Below are 18,999 nucleotides of genomic sequence, written 5' to 3'. Positions count from 1 at the left end.
CCCTACCCAACCTGGGATGATTTGGCATGCACTGAAGTGCAGGTGTAGGGGTGTGCCCTGGGGCACAAAGCGGTGGCACGAATATGCCACTGGATGTGCATGCTCATCTGGATTCACCCTTTCTGACAGAGTACACTGCATATCTACCAGGGGGCTCTACTAGTGCACCTAGGCAGCAGAGGCTTTTCTCACATGGACAAATCTTTAATTAATGTTAGTTAACATTTGTGCTACTGCTGGGTGTCAGAGATGCTGTTTTGTTGTTTTTAAGATCAGCCTTTTATACTATTACAAAAGGTAAGATCTCCCTAACTCTTTTTGCATAGATTTTATCCATCGTTATTTATTTCAGAGAATTCTTTATTGCTAAGTGCATGCTAATAATAAATTTGAATACAAATTTCTACCTTCTTTGGACAAGACAACAGCTCTGGACAAGCAATCTAGGGCAGCTTCCCTTAATTCAAGGATGTCAAACACATGATTTGAAAGCTGGATGCAGCACAGTAAGCTGGAGAGTTTGGAGGCATGGCTAGAAGGGGACATAGGCTGCTGCAGGATCTGGGGCCTCAGGGTCCCAGTGGACATGGGCATCAGTGGCAGGGGGGGAATGAGAGCCATCCAACACAGCCCTTAATCACCCTACAGCCACCTGGGACACCACGGCTTCTACCACTGCCACTGCAGTGGCCACTGAAACTGTGGTGGATGTGGTAGGTGCTGCTGTTGCTGCAATGGCTGTTGTTGCCACTGCCATGCTGGCTTTGACCACTGTCTCTTCCTCATGCTCCAGGCTGGATCTGATCCATAAGGAGTCCTGTGGTCCAAATCCAACCCAGGACCCAAAATGAGTTTGATACCTCTATCTTAATAGAGTCTTTCTTTGGCATACACTGGAACTATAACTATACTACTGGAGGGGAGGGGGTAGAGAGAAGGAGGATAAAGATTACTGTAGTTACATAGCTGTCCTTAATATTTAAATTGGTTTGTCTTCTTGACTATTCATTTCCATGGTAAGTATAGGGAAATTTAAGGCCGTTGTTCAAGACCCTAATGAGACCACATGTGGAATACTGTTTGTAATTCTGGGCATCCACATTTAAAAATGATTCAGTCTAATCTATACAGGTGCAGAGAAGGGCTAGCAGGGAATAAGAGACTGCCTTATTAGAGGAAACTAAAAGAGTTTAGTGTGGTTAGCTTGGCAAAATTGAGGCTGAGAGGAAGTATGATTACTCTCTATAAAGAGTTCAGGGGAAGGAAGAAGAGGTATTTAAGCTAAAGGGCAGTGTTGGCTCAGGTGAAAATCAGACTGAGAATCAGAAGGGTTCTACTCACAAAAGTAGTGATAAGTTGGGATGAAAAAAACAGTCACTATTTTACCATGGAGTGCAGCGGCATACATTTTTGGAGGGATGATATGATGTGGTTGCCAGCCATGGCAGGGACTAGACTCCATGCCCCCAAAAGTCCCTTCCAGTCCCATATTATTTGAGCACTTTCACTCTCCTATTTCTGTAAAATAAAGGGCATGTTTTCCTTTTGCATGTCAGGAAGGCAACTCCTAAACTAGTGATGTCCACCTGCAGTTTTTTTCCTGCATACTAGAACACTACACCTTATGGAGGCTGGAGAGGGTCCTTAGGGAGACTAGAAGGAGAGGAGACCAAGAGCCTGTTTCACTAAAAGGGTTCATTCCCTATCTGGCCAGTTTTCCATAGTCAAATGCTAGACAACCTCTTCCTGGGCATTATCCCAGCTACATTTTTTGGAGATAATTTCCCTCTTATTAATTTCTGCCCAGGCATCTGAAAATGGTAGTTGCCATTCACAGAGATTTTTTCTGATTTACAACAAGAGTTTGTGATTGGAAACTGTGGGACTGGACACTTGGTCTCCAAAGAAATCTGGCTAACAGTAAGGCTGCCTGCACTCTTGGAAGAATAGCTGTAAATCGTTTTGAGAAAAGCAGATTTGGTATTTGCCTCTTGCTTATACAGTATGATATAACATTTGGGAAGGAAGGTGCAGCAGAGGATTCCATAGTTTGATATTAAAATGACAATGATCTCAACAGCAGGCAGGTATTTGCCAAACGTAGTCGTGTAGACAGGGATAAATATAATCCATGCTATGAAATAAATGAGCATGCCAAAGGTTATGAATTTAGCTTCATTGTAATTCTCTGGTAGTTTCCTACCTTTAAAAGCAAATATGAAGCAAATAAAAGCCAGAGTAGCTATATAACCTAACATGATTCCTAAAGCCACAATAGAACCCTCATTACATTCCAGTATAATAACTTCACGAATGGAAAAATTTTGTTCAACAAAAGGGCTTCTAAATATTACCCAGAAAGTGCAAATGATAACTTGAATTCCAGTGCAGGTCACTGCTATGGGAATAGGCTTGTAGAGAGACTTCAGGAAATTCTGAATCTTGGGATCAAAGCTGAAGGCCAGTAAAATTTTAAGTGACTTCATTAAAATGCAAGAGATGCAGAGGACAAAACTTATGCCAAAGAGAGCTTGCCTTGTTTTACATTTGAATTCCCTTGGTTCACCAATGAAAAAGCCAGTGCTAAAAAAAATGAAGAAGTGGCAGAGGAGTATAACATAGCAGATTGCTAAACCACCTGATGCCTTTACTACTGGGGTGTCTAGGTATCTAGTAAATATTGCACTAATTATAACAATCAAAACAACCCCAAGTCCAGAGAGGATCAGTAGCAAAACAGCAAACCAGTCATTCCAGTTGAGGTACTGTACTGTCTTTTTGTGGCATCTAGTACTGTTCACAGGGGACCAGTGAGTTTTGTTGTTGCATAGATAGCAGTGATCCATATCTAAAAATGGAAAAATGGAAATCACTTTAAAAGACCCCCAATGTCTAAACAGATTATTGGAGACAGAACATTTGTTCAGAGCTCTCAAGCAGGAGAAATGTAAGACAGAATTCTATTTTGCTTTATGCAAGTAAATGGCAATTTTTCAGGAACAGAAGTTGCATATTTGGCAGGTAAACATAGTTTGGGATTTTGATACCTGTGCAATGTGGACATATAAGCATCTACACAACTATAGAGCATGCATAGTGGGCTATGCACGAGACAGGCAAATATTATAGAATCATAGAAAATTAGGGTTGGAAGGGACCTCAGGAGATCATCTAGTCCAACCCCCTGTTCAAAGAGGGGCCATCCCCAACTAGATAATCCCAGCCAAAGCTTTGTCTAGCTGGGTTTTGAAAACCTCCAAGGATGGAGCTTCCACCACCACTCTGGGTAACCTGTTCCAGTGTTTTACTACCCTCCTAGTGAGAAAATTCTTCCTAATATCTAGCCTAAACTTCTCGTGCTGCAACTTGCAATGGTTGCTCCTTGTTCTGGCATCTGCCAACACTGAAAACAATCTAGCTCCATCCTCTTTCAAACCCCACTTCAGCTATGTATATACCTAAGGGTAAGTCCCAGAAGAAATAAGGGAGAGGGGGGCAAAGAAGACTACTCTTACATTGCAGCCCCATTAGCTGAGTGGTTAGGGCCCTTGCCCAGGTTCTAGGTCTACTCCTCACCCAGAAGGTATTTGAATCTGTAGTTCACTGACTTCTCAGCACAGTATTCTAACCACCAGGCTACAGGTCAAACATTATTCAGTACTTTCTCCAGCATGTTTTGAAGCTGAGACACTGCATCTTGCAATTACTATTCATTTGGTAAAGCAGATAGAGAGCAGTGCAGTTAGGAAATTCATGCTTCAGTGGGAGCAAGAGTCTACGCCACAATCTTCCAGAACATCCTCCACCTTACTCTAGCTCATACCTTTCCTCCTGAACCCATGTATCAACCTTGGTCAACTGGGGCATCTAGCTGCTTTATCTTTGGAACATGCAATTGCTTTTTTAAAATCATGTAAACATATACAAATATATTTTGCTTATTACAAAGTTATTTTCCAGTTACCAAGGCATATAGCTGTATATACTTAAAACAACTGTATGGGTCTCTTTATTTGACTCGCGGTTATTTACCTGTCTGATTGCTGTAATGGTTCTCTGGGCAATACACACACTCATAGCAGCATGTGTGTGGACTTGCTGTAACCTTCTTCATTTGCCCTGGCCTGCATTCCTGGGAACATTTTGACCAAAATTTCTGCAATGTTGTGGAGAAAACAAACAAAAAAGCGGCCCAAGCACAATTAATTCCTAAGAACACTTTCCATTTAGAATAAACAGTGCTCATCTCATTCTGCATTTGGATCAAGCTTTTGAACTTAAAAGATGTGTCAAAGATCCTGCAAAGAACTCTATAACATTCCAGGGTGGGATTCCATGCTAATTGGATTTCAGTGCATTACCAGTAAAACAGTGGGCAGATTTTGAAAAGATTTCAAGTCCCATTGATTTTTATGCAGATTCCTAGGCAGGTAGCTCACATCAGTAGAAATTAGGTGCCTAAATACTGACTTTGGGTGTATCCCCACATGCAGGGGTTTGCTCTTGCAGTGGCAAAAATTAGCAGCACAAAGCTGCACACACCCCTGCATGTGTACTTTGGTGCAGGGTAAAGTGTCTTGCTTTGGAGAAACTGCCATTTCCCCACTCCTTCCAGCTCCCAACATGCTGGGGGAGCCAGGGTGGAAGTAGAAGAGGGGAGACCCTCTGGCCAGCACTGTGTCTGCTAGTGCACACTCCTGTGGTATGTGCTGCACTGCTTTTTTTGCAGCATTTTGGTTTTTTGCTCCTGGGATTTCCTGATAGTAAATTTTGACCCCATGCTGCAAATTTGCAGTGCAGGGCACATTTTAATGTGGTTTGTAGTGCCATAAAAAGGTTTGTGGTGCCACAAACCACATGTGCCTGCACGTCTGGATCTGGCCTCTGTGTCTTTTTTAAAATGGACTTAGGTTTCTAACACTTCCATGCTTTCAATGGAATTTTAGAAGGAATTCAGGCATCTACACCCATATTGCAATTATGAAAACTCTTGTTCAACCAAATCCTGTTCCTAGAGGCATTTAAAGTACGTAGGCATCTTTATGACTTAAAAGTTGCCCAAGTACCTAAAGTTACACCTAGAACTTCCACCATCCAAGGGTTTGATTTGGCAGGCATTCCCAGACCACAGCATACAACTACAGGACTGGGCTCCACACAAAATGTGGGGGCTGTGTTCTATTTTATATATTATTCCAGTGGTGATACAACATGGTAGACTCAAATTCAATTCTCTTAACAGCTTGAGACATTCAGCTCCAAATCTCCCACCTCCCCAAAGGAATGCCTTAAGTACCAGGATGTAGGTTATGTAGGACGCGAGGAGTGTTCCTCAGCCATCTGGTTAAACTTATGTAGAAACCAACTTGTTGGTCACAAAGAGAGATCAGGACAGATGATGCAAAAGGACACCACTCTCTGTAACTTGGTATTTAGGGCACTTATCTGGAAAAGGGCAAAGTTTGTCTCTGTTCCAAGGACTGCATCTGTATTTTATTGAATGACAGCTTAATGAGGAATATGGAAACATTCTGAGGACAATGTTATACCTGGATCTCCCACTTCCTTTGTGAATGCTTTAACCTTAAACTACTTCAGAAAAGCACAACTGCTTTTCTCTGGCCATGTTTTAAAATAAAATAATATAAGAAAAGGCAGAGATGCTGGCCCTCAGGGATGCAGACTCTGCTTCCCAGGTGGTAGAACCACTACATCCAGCCTTGCATGAAAGTCTAACCTGCTGAGTGGAGAACTGCATACATTTTAGGTGCCTAAATCCATATTGGATTCAGGATTTTGCTGATTTTAAACATTTGATCCTTAATCTCATGCAGGCTTCTGTCTTTCCCTGCTTTTATCATTGGCTAGGTACATACATTCCAATAATCCTGGAGAATTCTCCCAGTTTTGTTCTCCTGGTAGAAAAATTTACCCAGAGCCGTGTGTACAGATATTTGAGTACTGAGACCCTAGAGCAGCAGTTTTCAAACTTTTTGAGCTGAGCCCCCACTTTGAGTTATGTTTACATTCATGCTTGACCCCACCCCTCAAAGCAGTGCAGTCAGGCACAGAGCACCTCTCATCCTAGCAGCCACTGGGGCTCAGCTTGGCTCAGTGGGGTGGGCTCCACCTGCTGCCACTTCCGTGCTTCCTGCAATGGCCTCACTGCAGCTCTAGGCTGTGCACCTGCCACATCGGGCTCCCAGAGGTGTAGCAGCCTGCTGGAGGAGCCTGACTGGGGCTCACAGACCCCACATTCCCTCATGAGGCTGCAGTGGCACCACTTTCTTGCAAACTTCTTGCCCGTGCCCCCTTGCACTGTGCCCAGCCTCCCCATGTTCCTCCACACCGCCCCCCCCCAGGGGACTGTGCACAGTTTGAAAACTGCTGCCCTAGAAAATGGAGATCCCACAGTGCTGACACTGTGTAGACAGGGGGGACCCTGTGCATATATCTTAGCATGCTTTGCAGGTTCCCTTAGTCTGTCTGGCAACAGATGTTAGCAGTGCATAGGTCAGTCCTGATTGCCTGACCCAGACTACCCATGGTCAGCCTGTGTTTCCCTGAAGCACAATGTGGGGATTGTGAAGGGGCCCGTTCTGCTCTTTGCTGGAGCAGCAAAGTCCAGCAAGAGACACACAGTCTTTGTAGGCATGGGGGAAGAGGGATGCTGGAGGATTATATTCTCTCCTGAGAGAAGCCAAAGCATGTACAGACATTCACTCTCCTGGGAGCGATTTAACTCAGGTTGTTCCTAGGTTATTTTCCTCCTGGAGCAGCCATTTTCGCTCTGGGAGAAAAAGCATGAACATGTATACACTTGTGGTTTCTCCTGGAAGAGCAGCGACTCTCCCAAGACAAATTGCATGCCTTATCAGTAATAACAATTTTGTAGGACAGAATAGGTGTTCAATCACAGTTGCACAATCAAGTTATAACCTGTAATGGCACTGAAAGAAATGAGAATGGACAAATGGAAATGGTTGAAACTGCTATACAGTGCTACTGGTGGCAGTAGGGTAATACAGCAAATGTAAAGCAATCTAACTCACTTGCTTTTAGCTGTGCTGACCCTGCAGGGTCAACTTGATCATACAACAAGACCAACTTGATCATATAAGACCCCTAATACTGAAAAAGAAAAAAGGATGTGCTACAAAAATTATGTTCCTATATAGTGACTTGTTCTATTAGAACGATACTTTAAAGTTCTTATGAATAATCCTTATGACAGACATAATGGGTAAACTGATAGGGAAACATCTTATGGAGGAATTTGAGATATATTTCAATTGAAAACTGTGAGTTTACTCTCACATTCAAATCCTACTTAGCGTATATGAGGGTGGCAGAATTTTAATGAAAGTAATGGGACAGTTGAGCACTAAGAGTTAGGAGGAATCTTTGTTAGTAATAGTAAGCCCATAAATGATTAATAGTTAATACACACTAGAAGTGCGAGATACTGCCAGAGGAGGATATGCAACTCTACACACCACTGTTTGACAAACTAAGAGCATGTGTGCCAAATACCTTTAAATTCAAAAATTCAGTTTTTTTCTCTTCATCTGGGAAGATAAAATCATCTTTCTGCAGGTCATATTCAGCCATATTGGTGATCTCCATCTGCCCATTGATTTCCTTCCAGAGGAGCACATCATACCCAGTGTTCATGTCTCCTTTGGCATCAAAATGAACTTCTTTTTCACGGTCAGTTATTTTGACTTTCTTCAGTTTTTCAAGAAGCTATAGCAGTAAAAATAATAAACATGGCACACATCAATACCATTTCAGCTTGGAACAAATGATCTTTTTATATGGCCACATGTAGATAAAAACACTACTTTTTTTAGGTGTATAGGGATTTTAAAGTCAGAAGGGACCATTACAATTTTCTAGTCTGGCCTCTTCCTATAAAATGACATGATGCAGCAGATGAGACTAGATAGTGAAAGCAGCCTCTATAGCCTTAAAATATATTGATTTATGGTCCTTAAAATGTAGTTTTACCTGCTGACAAGGGATAAAGAGGCCTTCAGAATTATTCCTTTTGTAGGAAATCTGCCCTGATGCCAGCTGCTGTTGTACAGCTACATTCAACCTAGAGATGGACTAAGTTTGGATTCAAATTGGATCCAGACCTAATCTTACCCAAAGCTCTGATCATGTTCAAGTCTGTATGAGCCTTAGCCTTTGAAACTGTTCTTCTTAGGATGAGTCACCTAATGCCTAGAGCTGGGAAGGATATTTGAAGTTAATATTCTTGCTAGTCATTAAAATATTTGTGCTTTTCCACATTCTGTATGAACAAAATCAAGGAACCATTCTTTTGAAAACACATTGATTAGGTCAATTTATTTTGTCACGTGCACAAATATAATAGTAAATCCCTGGTCTAAGCATGCAGTTTAGGGCAATTACTTCTAAATTTCACTGGTGTACATGAAAGGAGAGTTGGGGCCTAAGTTACAAAGAACTTGAGTCCTAACACTTCAAAAGTAGCCTATACATTTGGGTACCTCAGTTTTCTAGATGCTTAGGTTTAAAGACACTTGGTCTTTTTCTAGAGGGGCCGAGCCTTAGAGAATTCAATATTCAACAACACTGAATATTAGACTCTGGCTGTCTCAGGCCGGATACCCAAAATTAGAAATGCTTTTTGAATAGTGGGCTTCTTCTGATTTGAGCATTATATAGCAATCAGCACCTTCAGTACAGCCTGCATCTCTTATCTGGTCCTGTGGTTTGAACATTAGAAGACTTAGTAGGTAACATTTCACACAGAATATTTGTTAAATTGAAAAAAGTTTTTCTTGGACAAAGTTCTTTGCTTCTAGATTTGTGAAACTACCAGAATTGCAAGTCTGTAGAGCTGCCAGAGCTTCAAATCCATGTTTCTATGATAAAACATGTCAGGGGTGCCAAAGATACAGTCCCTGGGCTGGATCCAGCCTGCAGAGCCATTTCATCTGGGCTGTGGGGCTCCTGGGAAGGCCAGGAATTCAGAGGCAGGGTGAGTAGGGATGGTGCCTGTGGCCAATTCCTGGGTACAAAGGCCTGTTGGAAACACATGTAGCGGGGTGGGGGCAGTGATGGCTACCTTAGCCCCTGTGCTACTGCCACTTGCCTCACCACCACTAGTAGGTCCAGATCTGGCCTGTAAGGAGCCCAGTAGCCTGTATCTGGCCTGGAGGGCCAGTTAAGATTGACATCCCAGCCCTATGTGATTCTTTTTAATTCATATTATGGAAGCTGAATTGCCTGACAGCAGCTGACAATGTTGTATTTTCTATGCTAGAAGGAGTATCAGAACAGAAGTGCTGCATTAAGACAATGAATTGGTTTTATAGTATAACACTGGTCTGATTCTCTCAGGATAAAATGTTAACCCTTTCTCATCACAGAAAGTCAGGCTATAAAGCGGTATTGTCTAATGAAGTGGATCAGCTGTGGCAGGATGTGTTCACTTCAATGAGCAAAATACACTTTGCCCATTGTTGTGCACCAGATAGGGGCCTGATCCTGTAGGACAATGAACAACACGTTCCTTGCTTACGGAGACTCACCTCAGAGATTCCCCAGAGTGTGTCTCTGGAAGACCGGGAAGCCAAGGTTTCCTGTTTGCAGAGATGTGCCCCTGGCAATCTCTAGAGCAGGTCTCTGTAAGCAGGGAACCCCAAATTTTCCCACTTAGAGACACAGCTCAGAGATTCCCCAGAGTGCATCTCTAAGTGAGGAAACCCAGCTTAGAGATGCTCTTTCGAGATTCCCTAGGGCACATCTCTAAACTTAGAAACCCAGTTTCTCCACCTACAGAGCTGTGCCCCAGGGAATCTTTGCAGTGTGTTACTGTAAGCAGAGAAAGCAGGGATTCTCTGCTTACAAAGAGATTTCCCAGGGTGTGCCTCTGTAACAGGAGAAAGCTGAGCAGGGTCTCTAGGGGATTAAAGGCCCCAATCCTGTATGGGAATTCTCAGGGCACATAGGATCTGGGGCTTCAAGCCACGGGGGTGCCTGCCTGGGGCACCTGGAGAGTGCAAGCATCTCTGGGCTGCCTAAGCTTATGCATAAAGCAAGCAAACATCTGCTGCAATAAAGCAGCAGAAACTATTACCACCTGTGTTGCTGCCACAAACTATGGGCATTTGTGGCACGACAGCGGGCATGGCCATCTGTTTGCTTGGCTTTTGTTCTGCCATAAAAAAATTTCTGGCAGCACAAAGGTAAAGTCTGTTTCCACCCTCAAATTAAAGGTTTGTTAAGGCACACATCATTCATTCATCATTGTCCCAGAGGACAGGACCTGTAAGTAATATTACAGTCACTGATTCCATGCTTCTTAGTTTAGACAGAAATTTACCTACTTTACCTGGCATGAGTAAAAACTTTAGGTGTGAAAGGTTAAATTAATGTCAACAGAATGAGGTCTGGATGGATGGTTCAGTTGAAGTCTATTGAAAAGCCCTATCTCTTTGGAGTCCTGGTTTGGAAGCCATGGTTTTGCAATAGACTATTACATCATTATAGCATAATGCCATCCACAAATGCCATGGCTATATGAAACTGAGCCATGAGAACAAACATCATTTATTTTATTGATGCAGTCATCCACACCTCATTTTCCTCCATTTTACAAGAGTGTCTAAATGGGGTTCTAATTTGTACATTTACATTCCAGTTGGACATAGTCTACTACATTAGTCATGGTATAAGAGGGAACAGGAGATTATAACCACTGTGCATGTCCCTGGGCACATCATGTGACCTTTTTGTACTTCAGGTGTATCATTGGTTTCAAAAGGGGACACAATAAGAGAGTTTTACAATACATTTTTAGTTGAAGCATAGCAGGGCAGCCGCAATGTACAGGGCAGTGCCAGCTGCCATGGTGCCAATGGCAGCAGTGCAGTCCGCCACGGCAGTGGCTATTTTTGTGCCCCACTACAAAGGCAGTGCCTGGGGCAGCTCCCCTGGTTATCTCTCCCCCTCCTCCCCAGTTACATTATTGGTTATGAGAACTTCAGCTCAAAGTGTCTAATTTGTTATTATTAGTTATAATAATTATTGCAAGAGTTGAAACTTCCCTGATGTCCTCATTCCTCAGTACATGGTTCTGTGTCCAGGATTCAGTTTCAGCCTAAATTTTATCTATATATTCTTTGGTATAGTTAAAGTATAAATTCTTGGGGGATACACTTTCAAACCAGTTCAAAGGGTTAAGTCACCTCTCTTTCTCCTCATGTTCTGGGTCTTTAGCTACTCCAGTAGGTTTTGAGTTAAACTGAGACATAATGAGAGTTCAAATTCACTGGAGTTTATAATATCTACTTTCCCCATGCCTGAATTTGGCCATTTATGTAGGAGATTGATATTTGTTGTTTTCTTTACATCCTATCTTGGTTTGACCTGTTCTGCTCTGGAAGAAGCAATCACATCAGGTCAGGGGCCATCAGTGTTTGTTTGCCTTTCGAATGAACTTTGCTTAACTCTCTTAGTAAAAGTGTGTAAAAGTGAATAGTCCTGACAAAGTACTTGGGTAAAAAGGTCAGGTCAGATTTATTGGTTTGATTTCTCCTTCTGTTTCCTCACCAAAATGATTCTGAAAACAGATAGATTTTAGGCAATGTACTTTACCCACCCTTAAGAAATAGTGTCTGGTTTTCTCATAGCTCACTCTGCCTAGAATCTATATTTTGAGGATGGTTTTGTGGAGGAAACAGCAGGAGAAATCAGGGTTAACACAAACACACACAAAATAAATCATTTTAACTTTCAATCAAAAGTTCCTTGATTGACACTTTGATCCCCTTCCCCTACCTGATCTGCTGCTTTGCTATCTGCTTCCTGCACTCCCTGCCCAATCTGCTATTCTGCTCCCTGCCTGATTTGCTGTTCTGCTTTCTGCTCTGTTTGCTGCTGTGCTGCCTGCCCTCTCCCTGATCTGCCATGTGACACACAAAGAGGCTGTCTGTGCCACTTGTGGCAAGTGTAGCACCTGTTAGCCACACTTGAGTTAGATAATTCTTTGTATCCAAGATGATGGATCTATAGGCAATGAAGAAGAAGGGACTTAACAGGAAGTAGACTAGACTACGCAGTGAGAGAAGACACAAGTGTTTGGCTGGTCAACTCGGGTAAGAAGCAAGGAAGAAATACAAGGGAATGAAGAATGCACATAGAAGAAGCAGCAAAGAAGAATTTACCCGTACCTCCCAGGGAGCAAAAGCAAAGGGATTTTTGCAATTCCTGTCTTGGCACTGCTCCCGAATGGCATATGCAATAGTTTGGACTGCCAGCATAGTACTGTGGATAAATCCAGGCTCAATGTTGGCAATCAGAAAATCATCTTTCAAGGTTTGATTGTTTTCTCCAGCCTTGTACATTAAACTCTCCTGGGTGCAATTTGAAATGCAGTTATTCAATTCCTGGTCCTTTACATGGGCACAGGCGGACAAAAGTAGCATGTATTCATTTAGAAACTTGTTATTTTCCATGGGCTTTGCATGCAGAGTTTTCAAGAAGTCATGGAATGTAGATATGTTTCCACTTTTGAATGCAAATCCCACCACTGTTCCAAGGCGCTTGATGTAGGGAATCATGCTAACCTTGACAGCAGCTGACCAGTTATCGCTTGCAATCCAGACTTTATTTATGTTCCTCTCAATGGCTTTTTGAAATAGTCTCATCACATGGAATTGTCTCATAAAAACAACAATTACGTTTACCCTGGTTTCCTCGATAATCTTCTCAAATGCTTGATTAACTTTGGCATTAATGGTGCTATCAGAGAGAAAGGCTGGTAACATCTCTTTATAAGCAATACAGACGTTGTTCGCCATGGCCTGTATCCCAAAGCTCTCCAGAGCAAAGCGCCCATAATCATCATCAGTGGCTATGATTCCAATCCAATTCCACCCAGACATATGGATCAAGCGGGCCATTGCTCTTGTCTGATATAAATCACTAGGCACAGTACGTAGAAAGGAAGGAAATCGGATTTTGTCACTGAGGATTTCAGCAGAGGATGCCTGACTCACCTAGAAAGGGACAGAGTAAATAGTTACAGAAATTCTGAGTAGATGCTAAGAGATCCAAAGCCAGTACAACTGCTTTCTTTTAATGTGCTTAGGGTTGCCCCAATTGGTGTTCCAAGTGTGAACTTGTTACAGATGAAGATAGAGGTAGCTCTAAGCCATCTTTCTGCCTCTGACCATATAAGGGCTAGCTACAGGCTACTCTTGGAGACTTTTTGAGTAGCCCAGGGTCAACCAAAACATTGTATTGCAGCTCTGCCATTCCATGGCCCTGCTGTGCCTTCTCCCTACCCCTTACTGCTCCCAAGTATGCCAGATGCTTAGGCCCAAATCCAGCTCCCTTTCAGGCAGGTAAGTAATACTTAGGGATGTTTATACATGTGCTCTGGGGGTGGGGCACTTTAATTAAAGGGCCAGAGCATCTTGTGTATTAGCATTCTTGCACTTCAAAATGGCGGCAGGGGTGCTTTATTTAAAACTTGTCAAACGAGCTTTAGTTAAAGTGCCCCCACCACCATTTTGAAGTGCAGAGATGCTGATACATGAGATGCAAAGGCTGGCTGGAGTATGCTAATTACCATGCTCCAGCAGACTCAATTAATCAATTCTGCTTCAAGGCGCTGTAAGCACAGGTCGGAGCAGCCTCCTGGAATGTGTACGGGCAACTAGGTGCCTAACTTTGGCTGCGTAAGTGGCATTTGGGGGCATTTACCTGGTTTTTAGAACGTGCTTCCTCCTCTTCTCTCTCTGATATCCTGTACCTCACCTTACCTTTCCAAGCATGCTCAGAAAAGGTCCACACCAGTACAGCAGATGATTTTATTCTACCAGGGAAAGCTTGTTACCCTGTGCAACCCCTCATATATTAAGCACATGATTAGCGACTGTGTGATAGAAAGGAAGAGCAGCAACTCACTTACCTTTTAGTCTAATTACCTAAAAGTGGGGACACTGGCCCAGGCAGTGGGAGATGAGAGCGCTTGGCTCTCCTCATGCAGAGCGTCTCCCACTTCCCAGCAACATGTTCTAGCCACCAGGCCAGGCCAGGACTAAGAATAGTCTTCATTTCTGCTTATTAAAGCTGACAAGAAAGAATGGTTTGTAGAGACAGTATCTCCTACCTCCTACCAGAAGTGAAGTGTGCTGAACTCCTGGGTCTTATGGTTCATTGATAATGAAATCACCAAAGTGAAGGAGCAAACCAATCGGAGACCCTCTCCCCAGGTTGATTTTCAAATCTTACAGGGGGGGCTTTCATCTCTTATGGGGGGGGGGAGGGGGATCAGCCCCCGAACCTCCCCTTAATTCTCACACTGCCTGTGACAATGCAAGACTTGGTTCACTGCAAGATAGCTTTTGAATAAGATCAGATGGAGTGTTAAGTTTAATATTTGCTACATCTGTTGGGCGTGCAGAATGACCATTTCTTGCTACAGTGGTTGGCTGGACTCCATGATACTACTATGTCTTTTTCTATCTCTTTACTGTGACCCTACCTTCTAGCCTAGATGCTGTATGCTCTACTTTCAGCAGCAGATGCAGCAAGTTTAAGTGTGAAGGAATTTCCTTTAACATGGTCAGGACTAGATCCTGGCCTTAACTCCATCCTTTTAGTCTGACGGAGCAAAAGTACCAAAGGCAGGTACTTATATGCATGCCTAGATTTCAGCATCTAAGTAGTCTCACCAGTTCCACTCCCTGTATGTAGGGAGTGTGCTGAGGATGGAAAAGGATGTTTAGGGAAGGGATGCAGTGAACCTGGGGAGCTATATATTCCAGTAGTCTTTGGCTCCTCCAAAGACTGCAGGAGTAGAAAGGTGGTTTATACCAACCTTCCTGAACACCCTGTGCACAGTTTGACCAAACCCTGAATCTGTTCAAATTAGAACTTTATCTTTCTTGCAACAGATGACAAGACATTAGCAAAATCACCTCAGGCCAAGCTTGATGTCTCTGGAAACAACAGACTTTAGATCACTTTCCCTTTGCTCACTAGTTCCATGGTTTTCAACAACCATCATGCCCCACTGTCCTGCAGCTTTCTATCCTATAATTCATATGATATTGTCAGGTTAGCATCTTCCCCATTGATTCCTGAAGACCCCAGAAAGCCTTTGAGCCAAATCCAACTCTGGCATGCACATGCGCAACTCCCATTTATTTTGGTTGGAGCTGTTCCTATGTATACCAATGCTAATTTGATCCTGCATTCAAAATAAGAATATTCCTTCTACCTGTGGGATTAGTTGCAAATTCAATAGCCTTGAAACTGACATTGTTACTTCAGAGTAGCTGGCTCCAATGATGGCTTTAACACGTGGTATATAGTCAGAATAGTTGCACTTGAATTCAACCTCATCCTTGGACGTGTTGAATTTAGACAGGAACCTCACAGCTGCTCCCATGGCTTTTGTAACTTCTGCACAAGTGTCATAGATTTCATAGCCCAGTGTAATTCCAGATAATAGTGTTGAATTGTTGATCATTTCAATAGCATGTATCATTGCCAGGGTCTGAAGAAACACCTGAATTTCAAAACTGACACAAAAAACACAATTTTAAAATTAATATCTTTAGAAATTAAAGGGAAGAACTGTTTGGAGTTCATATCTTGGTATTTGATAATTACTAAAATGAAATGTAAAATTACTAAAATGAAATGTCATTATGTGTGTGATTTTCTGGGGGCAGGGGGGAAGCTTATTCACTGTGTATTTTTGATTCACATCCAAATGCAAGGTGTAACGAAAAAAACGCAATGCCCTTAATACAATTTAAATAAAAAAATATATTAAATACAAAACCAGAACACAACCAGATTCTCAGCTGTCAAGCAGCAGGCAGTAATTAACCAGTTGCTTAGCTCAGGCAAATCTGCAGAGCTCTATTGAATTCATTGGAACTACACCAGTATACTCCAGCTGAGGAGCTGGCAAAATGATCATAATTTTTCTATCTGAAGAATACTCTTCCAACATAAGCTTGAATTAGGAAAAAGAAAGGACTATAGAAAAGACACTATTTCAGAGGTTCTGATCTCCAGTGTTCAGTTAGGGGTTTTAAAAGCCTAATCCAAAGCCCACTAGAGTTAATAAAAAGATTCTCATTGGTTTCAGTAGGTTTTGGATCAAACTCTAGAGTAATGCAACATATCCACAATTAAAATATACCAACTTTGACCTCAGGCTGGATTCTCTAAAACTTTCAAGGTTTTTTGAGTAAACATGAATTTAGTTTCAACCTAGAGCTGCAACAGTTTATTAAATTTACACCAATGCTAAAACATTCAATTTTGTATTATGATTCTGAAGTCAAACCAGTTAACACCTAAAAGTTTCAACTGATTTTTCTATTCAGAATTTGAGGTTTTTCAAGCCCCAAACTCACAGTGATATTGGATGGTTTGCCTCAGGTTTAAGATGAAAGGACACATTTCCATGAATGTGTCTATGTCCATTTTATTTTTAACCGCTACTTCATTCCAAATAATACATGATAGCAGAGCAGAGTACTTTAGGCAAATAACTAATCAAAATAAAACCAATAACTGAAATACAAAGGCTGCTCACCCTCAAGCTCCAACACTACTTGGTTAAATCTGCACATAAGGACAGGTGAACAAAAAGAGAGTCATCCCTCAAATGCACCTGGCCCATAATACCTTCTGGTGAACTTGTCTTTGCCATACTCTATGCAATTATTCACCTCATTCCACAGAGTGGTGCTTTGGACTCACCTCTTTATAAGAAGTAGTTTATTCAGAGATGCAATTTACTGAGAAGTGTTTGAGTCTTCTAGTCTGAAATTTACCTGACTGATATTAGCAAAATCATTCTGGTATTTCATCTGTGGTGTTTGCAAAATTACTCACCCAACACAATTCTGAAACACTGGTCTTACGGAGTATTCATCTGGATGTAGCATTTTCCTATGAACTGCAAATAAAGCTCCAATAACAATGTCCCCAGGAGAACTAGCACCCACAAAGTCGTCAGCATTCTGGCAAGAGTGGGACATATCGAAGCTAATCACAAAGCAGAGGATCAACAAACCAACTAATGCCATGTTTCTATTTCCCTTCCTCACTAGTTGCCTTCAGCCAATTAAGCTGGCTGCAGTGCCAACAGCTCTTGTTCCTATTTCACCTGTAAACAGCAGCAAAGAAAAAAAGTCTGCATTGAAAGCTAGTCACACTTCACTTGATGCTTGCTTTTAATTCAAATGGATTGTGTTATTTCAACAGTGCCACTAAAGTGATGCTACCATAAACAGGAGAGAGAGAGGGAGAGAGAGAGAGAGAGAAGAACCTTGAAACAGATTAGTCTGTAGGCTGGGTTCTGGGTACAAAAGCTCTGTACTCTTAGATAATTGTATATGAAACAGATGCCAAATATTTTGGTATAAATTTGGGATTGTACCTCTGTAAGCATAGCTTCCTGCCCAAGTTAATGTAAGTATAAGAAGCCTTGTAAAATCCCAGTAAAAACAACATGAAGTTCTCCGAGGATCTAATCCAAACACAATGGAGAGAGTCCTATTGAATTCAATGCAATTTTGATCAGGCCTGGAAAGCAGTTGTCTACAGATTGCATTTGCTCACAGTTGTCCTCTTTTAATATCTTGGTATAAAACAGGGGTTTTCAACCTTTTTTAATAAGCGTACCCCCAGCAGCCGGATGCGGAGTGAAGGGGTGGTGTGCGGCAAGATGTGGAGCAGGGCAGGAGGTGGTAGTGGGCACACACAGAGCAGTGACAGCGTGGGGTGGTTGGTGGTGCTGGCAGCTGCCATGTGTGAGCTCCCCCACAGCATCTGGCCAGCTGGGTGGTGCCTCTGTGCCCCGCAGAGGGGTGCTGCTGCCCTCCCCCTCCCCTGCTCCTGGGAGGCAGTGGTGCAGGGTAGTAGGTGGTGGTGCTCCATCGCCACCCACCCGCGCATATCCCCTAGGGCTTTCACAAATACCCACAAGAGTACTTGTACCCCTGGTTGACAAACCCTGGTATAAAACACAAGTTTGGATGTAGTTTCCCTGGGTCTTATCTGAAATCCACCTTGCACTGAGTTCAATGGGCTTTGGATCAGGTCCTCAATTAAGAGCCAGAATTTGCCCTCTGCATTTTAAGTCTTGGCAATGAAGGCAATAAAACCATGGAAAACAAACTGACACGCATCCTGTTTTATTAAAAGAATTGGAAGTCTCTTCCCTTCTCCTTTTCATTCTACCAAAAAAAAAAATCTCTCCACATGTGAGGATCCCCTTGCTTAGTGAAGGACACAGTATAGCCATTCTCTGCATTATCATCTCATATTAAATCCACAGAAGTTTTGTTCCATAGAATTGTGTCTCCTTAGACACAGTGCTTTCACAGAGATACTGGCCGTTCTTGCAAATGCTGCCATGATTTCCTCAGATTACAAAAAAACATAAATTACAGGATCCATTTTGGAATACTCTGCATGACATTTTCTAGGCCTTCCAGGGAGTTTTCCTTCAGACAGGTTATGTAGAGAACAATCTGAACTGGCAGCCTGAATTTTATTTATTGGATACAGCAGTTACATTGCCAGTAGCGGTAGTTCTCATGAAAGGTGTGCTGCTACCGACTCAGTCTATGATTAAGCAGCAGCCTTCACTCTGCAGTAAATGCCACAAATCAATTTGTGTATGCCATGAAGAACTATGTTAACTTTTTTTTCCAAGGAGGACATATACATGATGACGGATTAATTAGATCAAGAAAGGTTGTTTCTTGACTCTATCCAGCCTCTGGTAGACCTGTCCTTTCAAAATGAGATGTAAAAAAAAGTAGGAAGCCTGTTATACAGATTTCAGTTGTGCTCCTCATGCACTTAGGGGCTCTATGTGCATAAACAGAAGAGATGAAAGCAAGCAAGCGAGTGAGCGAGTGTTCAGAAAGCTCTGATTACTGTTTTTTTTTAAAGGCATAAAACCCTTTAGCTAAAATC

The 18,999-nt window shown here is 42.3% G+C and overlaps 1 protein-coding gene across 1 annotated transcript; it reads right to left on the bottom strand.

Annotated features, from left to right (window-relative positions):
* Positions 1 to 11: 11 nt before the first annotated feature.
* GPRC6A (G protein-coupled receptor class C group 6 member A) lies at positions 12 to 17,099 on the bottom strand. The gene is made up of 6 exons (XM_006026164.2): positions 16,906 to 17,099; positions 15,269 to 15,572; positions 12,210 to 13,037; positions 7,534 to 7,746; positions 4,033 to 4,156; positions 12 to 2,848 (listed from the first exon to the last, which is right to left on the bottom strand). The coding sequence occupies exons 1-6, from the start codon at positions 17,097 to 17,099 to the stop codon at positions 1,725 to 1,727; spliced, it is 2,787 nt and encodes a 928-aa protein (XP_006026226.1). The 3' UTR covers positions 12 to 1,724.
* Positions 17,100 to 18,999: the final 1,900 nt, after the last annotated feature.

This window comes from Alligator sinensis, unplaced genomic scaffold (genome assembly GCF_000455745.1).
Source record: "Alligator sinensis unplaced genomic scaffold, ASM45574v1 scaffold38_1, whole genome shotgun sequence".
NCBI classification, from domain to species: domain Eukaryota; kingdom Metazoa; phylum Chordata; order Crocodylia; family Alligatoridae; genus Alligator; species Alligator sinensis.
Note: the sequence above shows the minus strand (reverse complement) of the source record. Positions and strands in the feature narration are given on the sequence as shown.

Excerpts from the sequence above, each read along its gene's own strand:
- GPRC6A (XM_006026164.2), bottom strand. The coding sequence starts at position 17,099 with ATGGCATTAGTTGGTTTGTTGATCCTCTGCTTTGTGATTAGCTTCGAT. Across the intron at positions 15,573-16,905 it reads GTGTTTCAGAATTGTGTTGG|TTTTGAAATTCAGGTGTTTC; the intron begins GTGAGTAATTTT and ends TTTTTGTGTCAG. Across the intron at positions 4,157-7,533 it reads CTGAATTTTTGAATTTAAAG|AAATTTTGGTCAAAATGTTC; the intron begins GTATTTGGCACA and ends ACAACATTGCAG.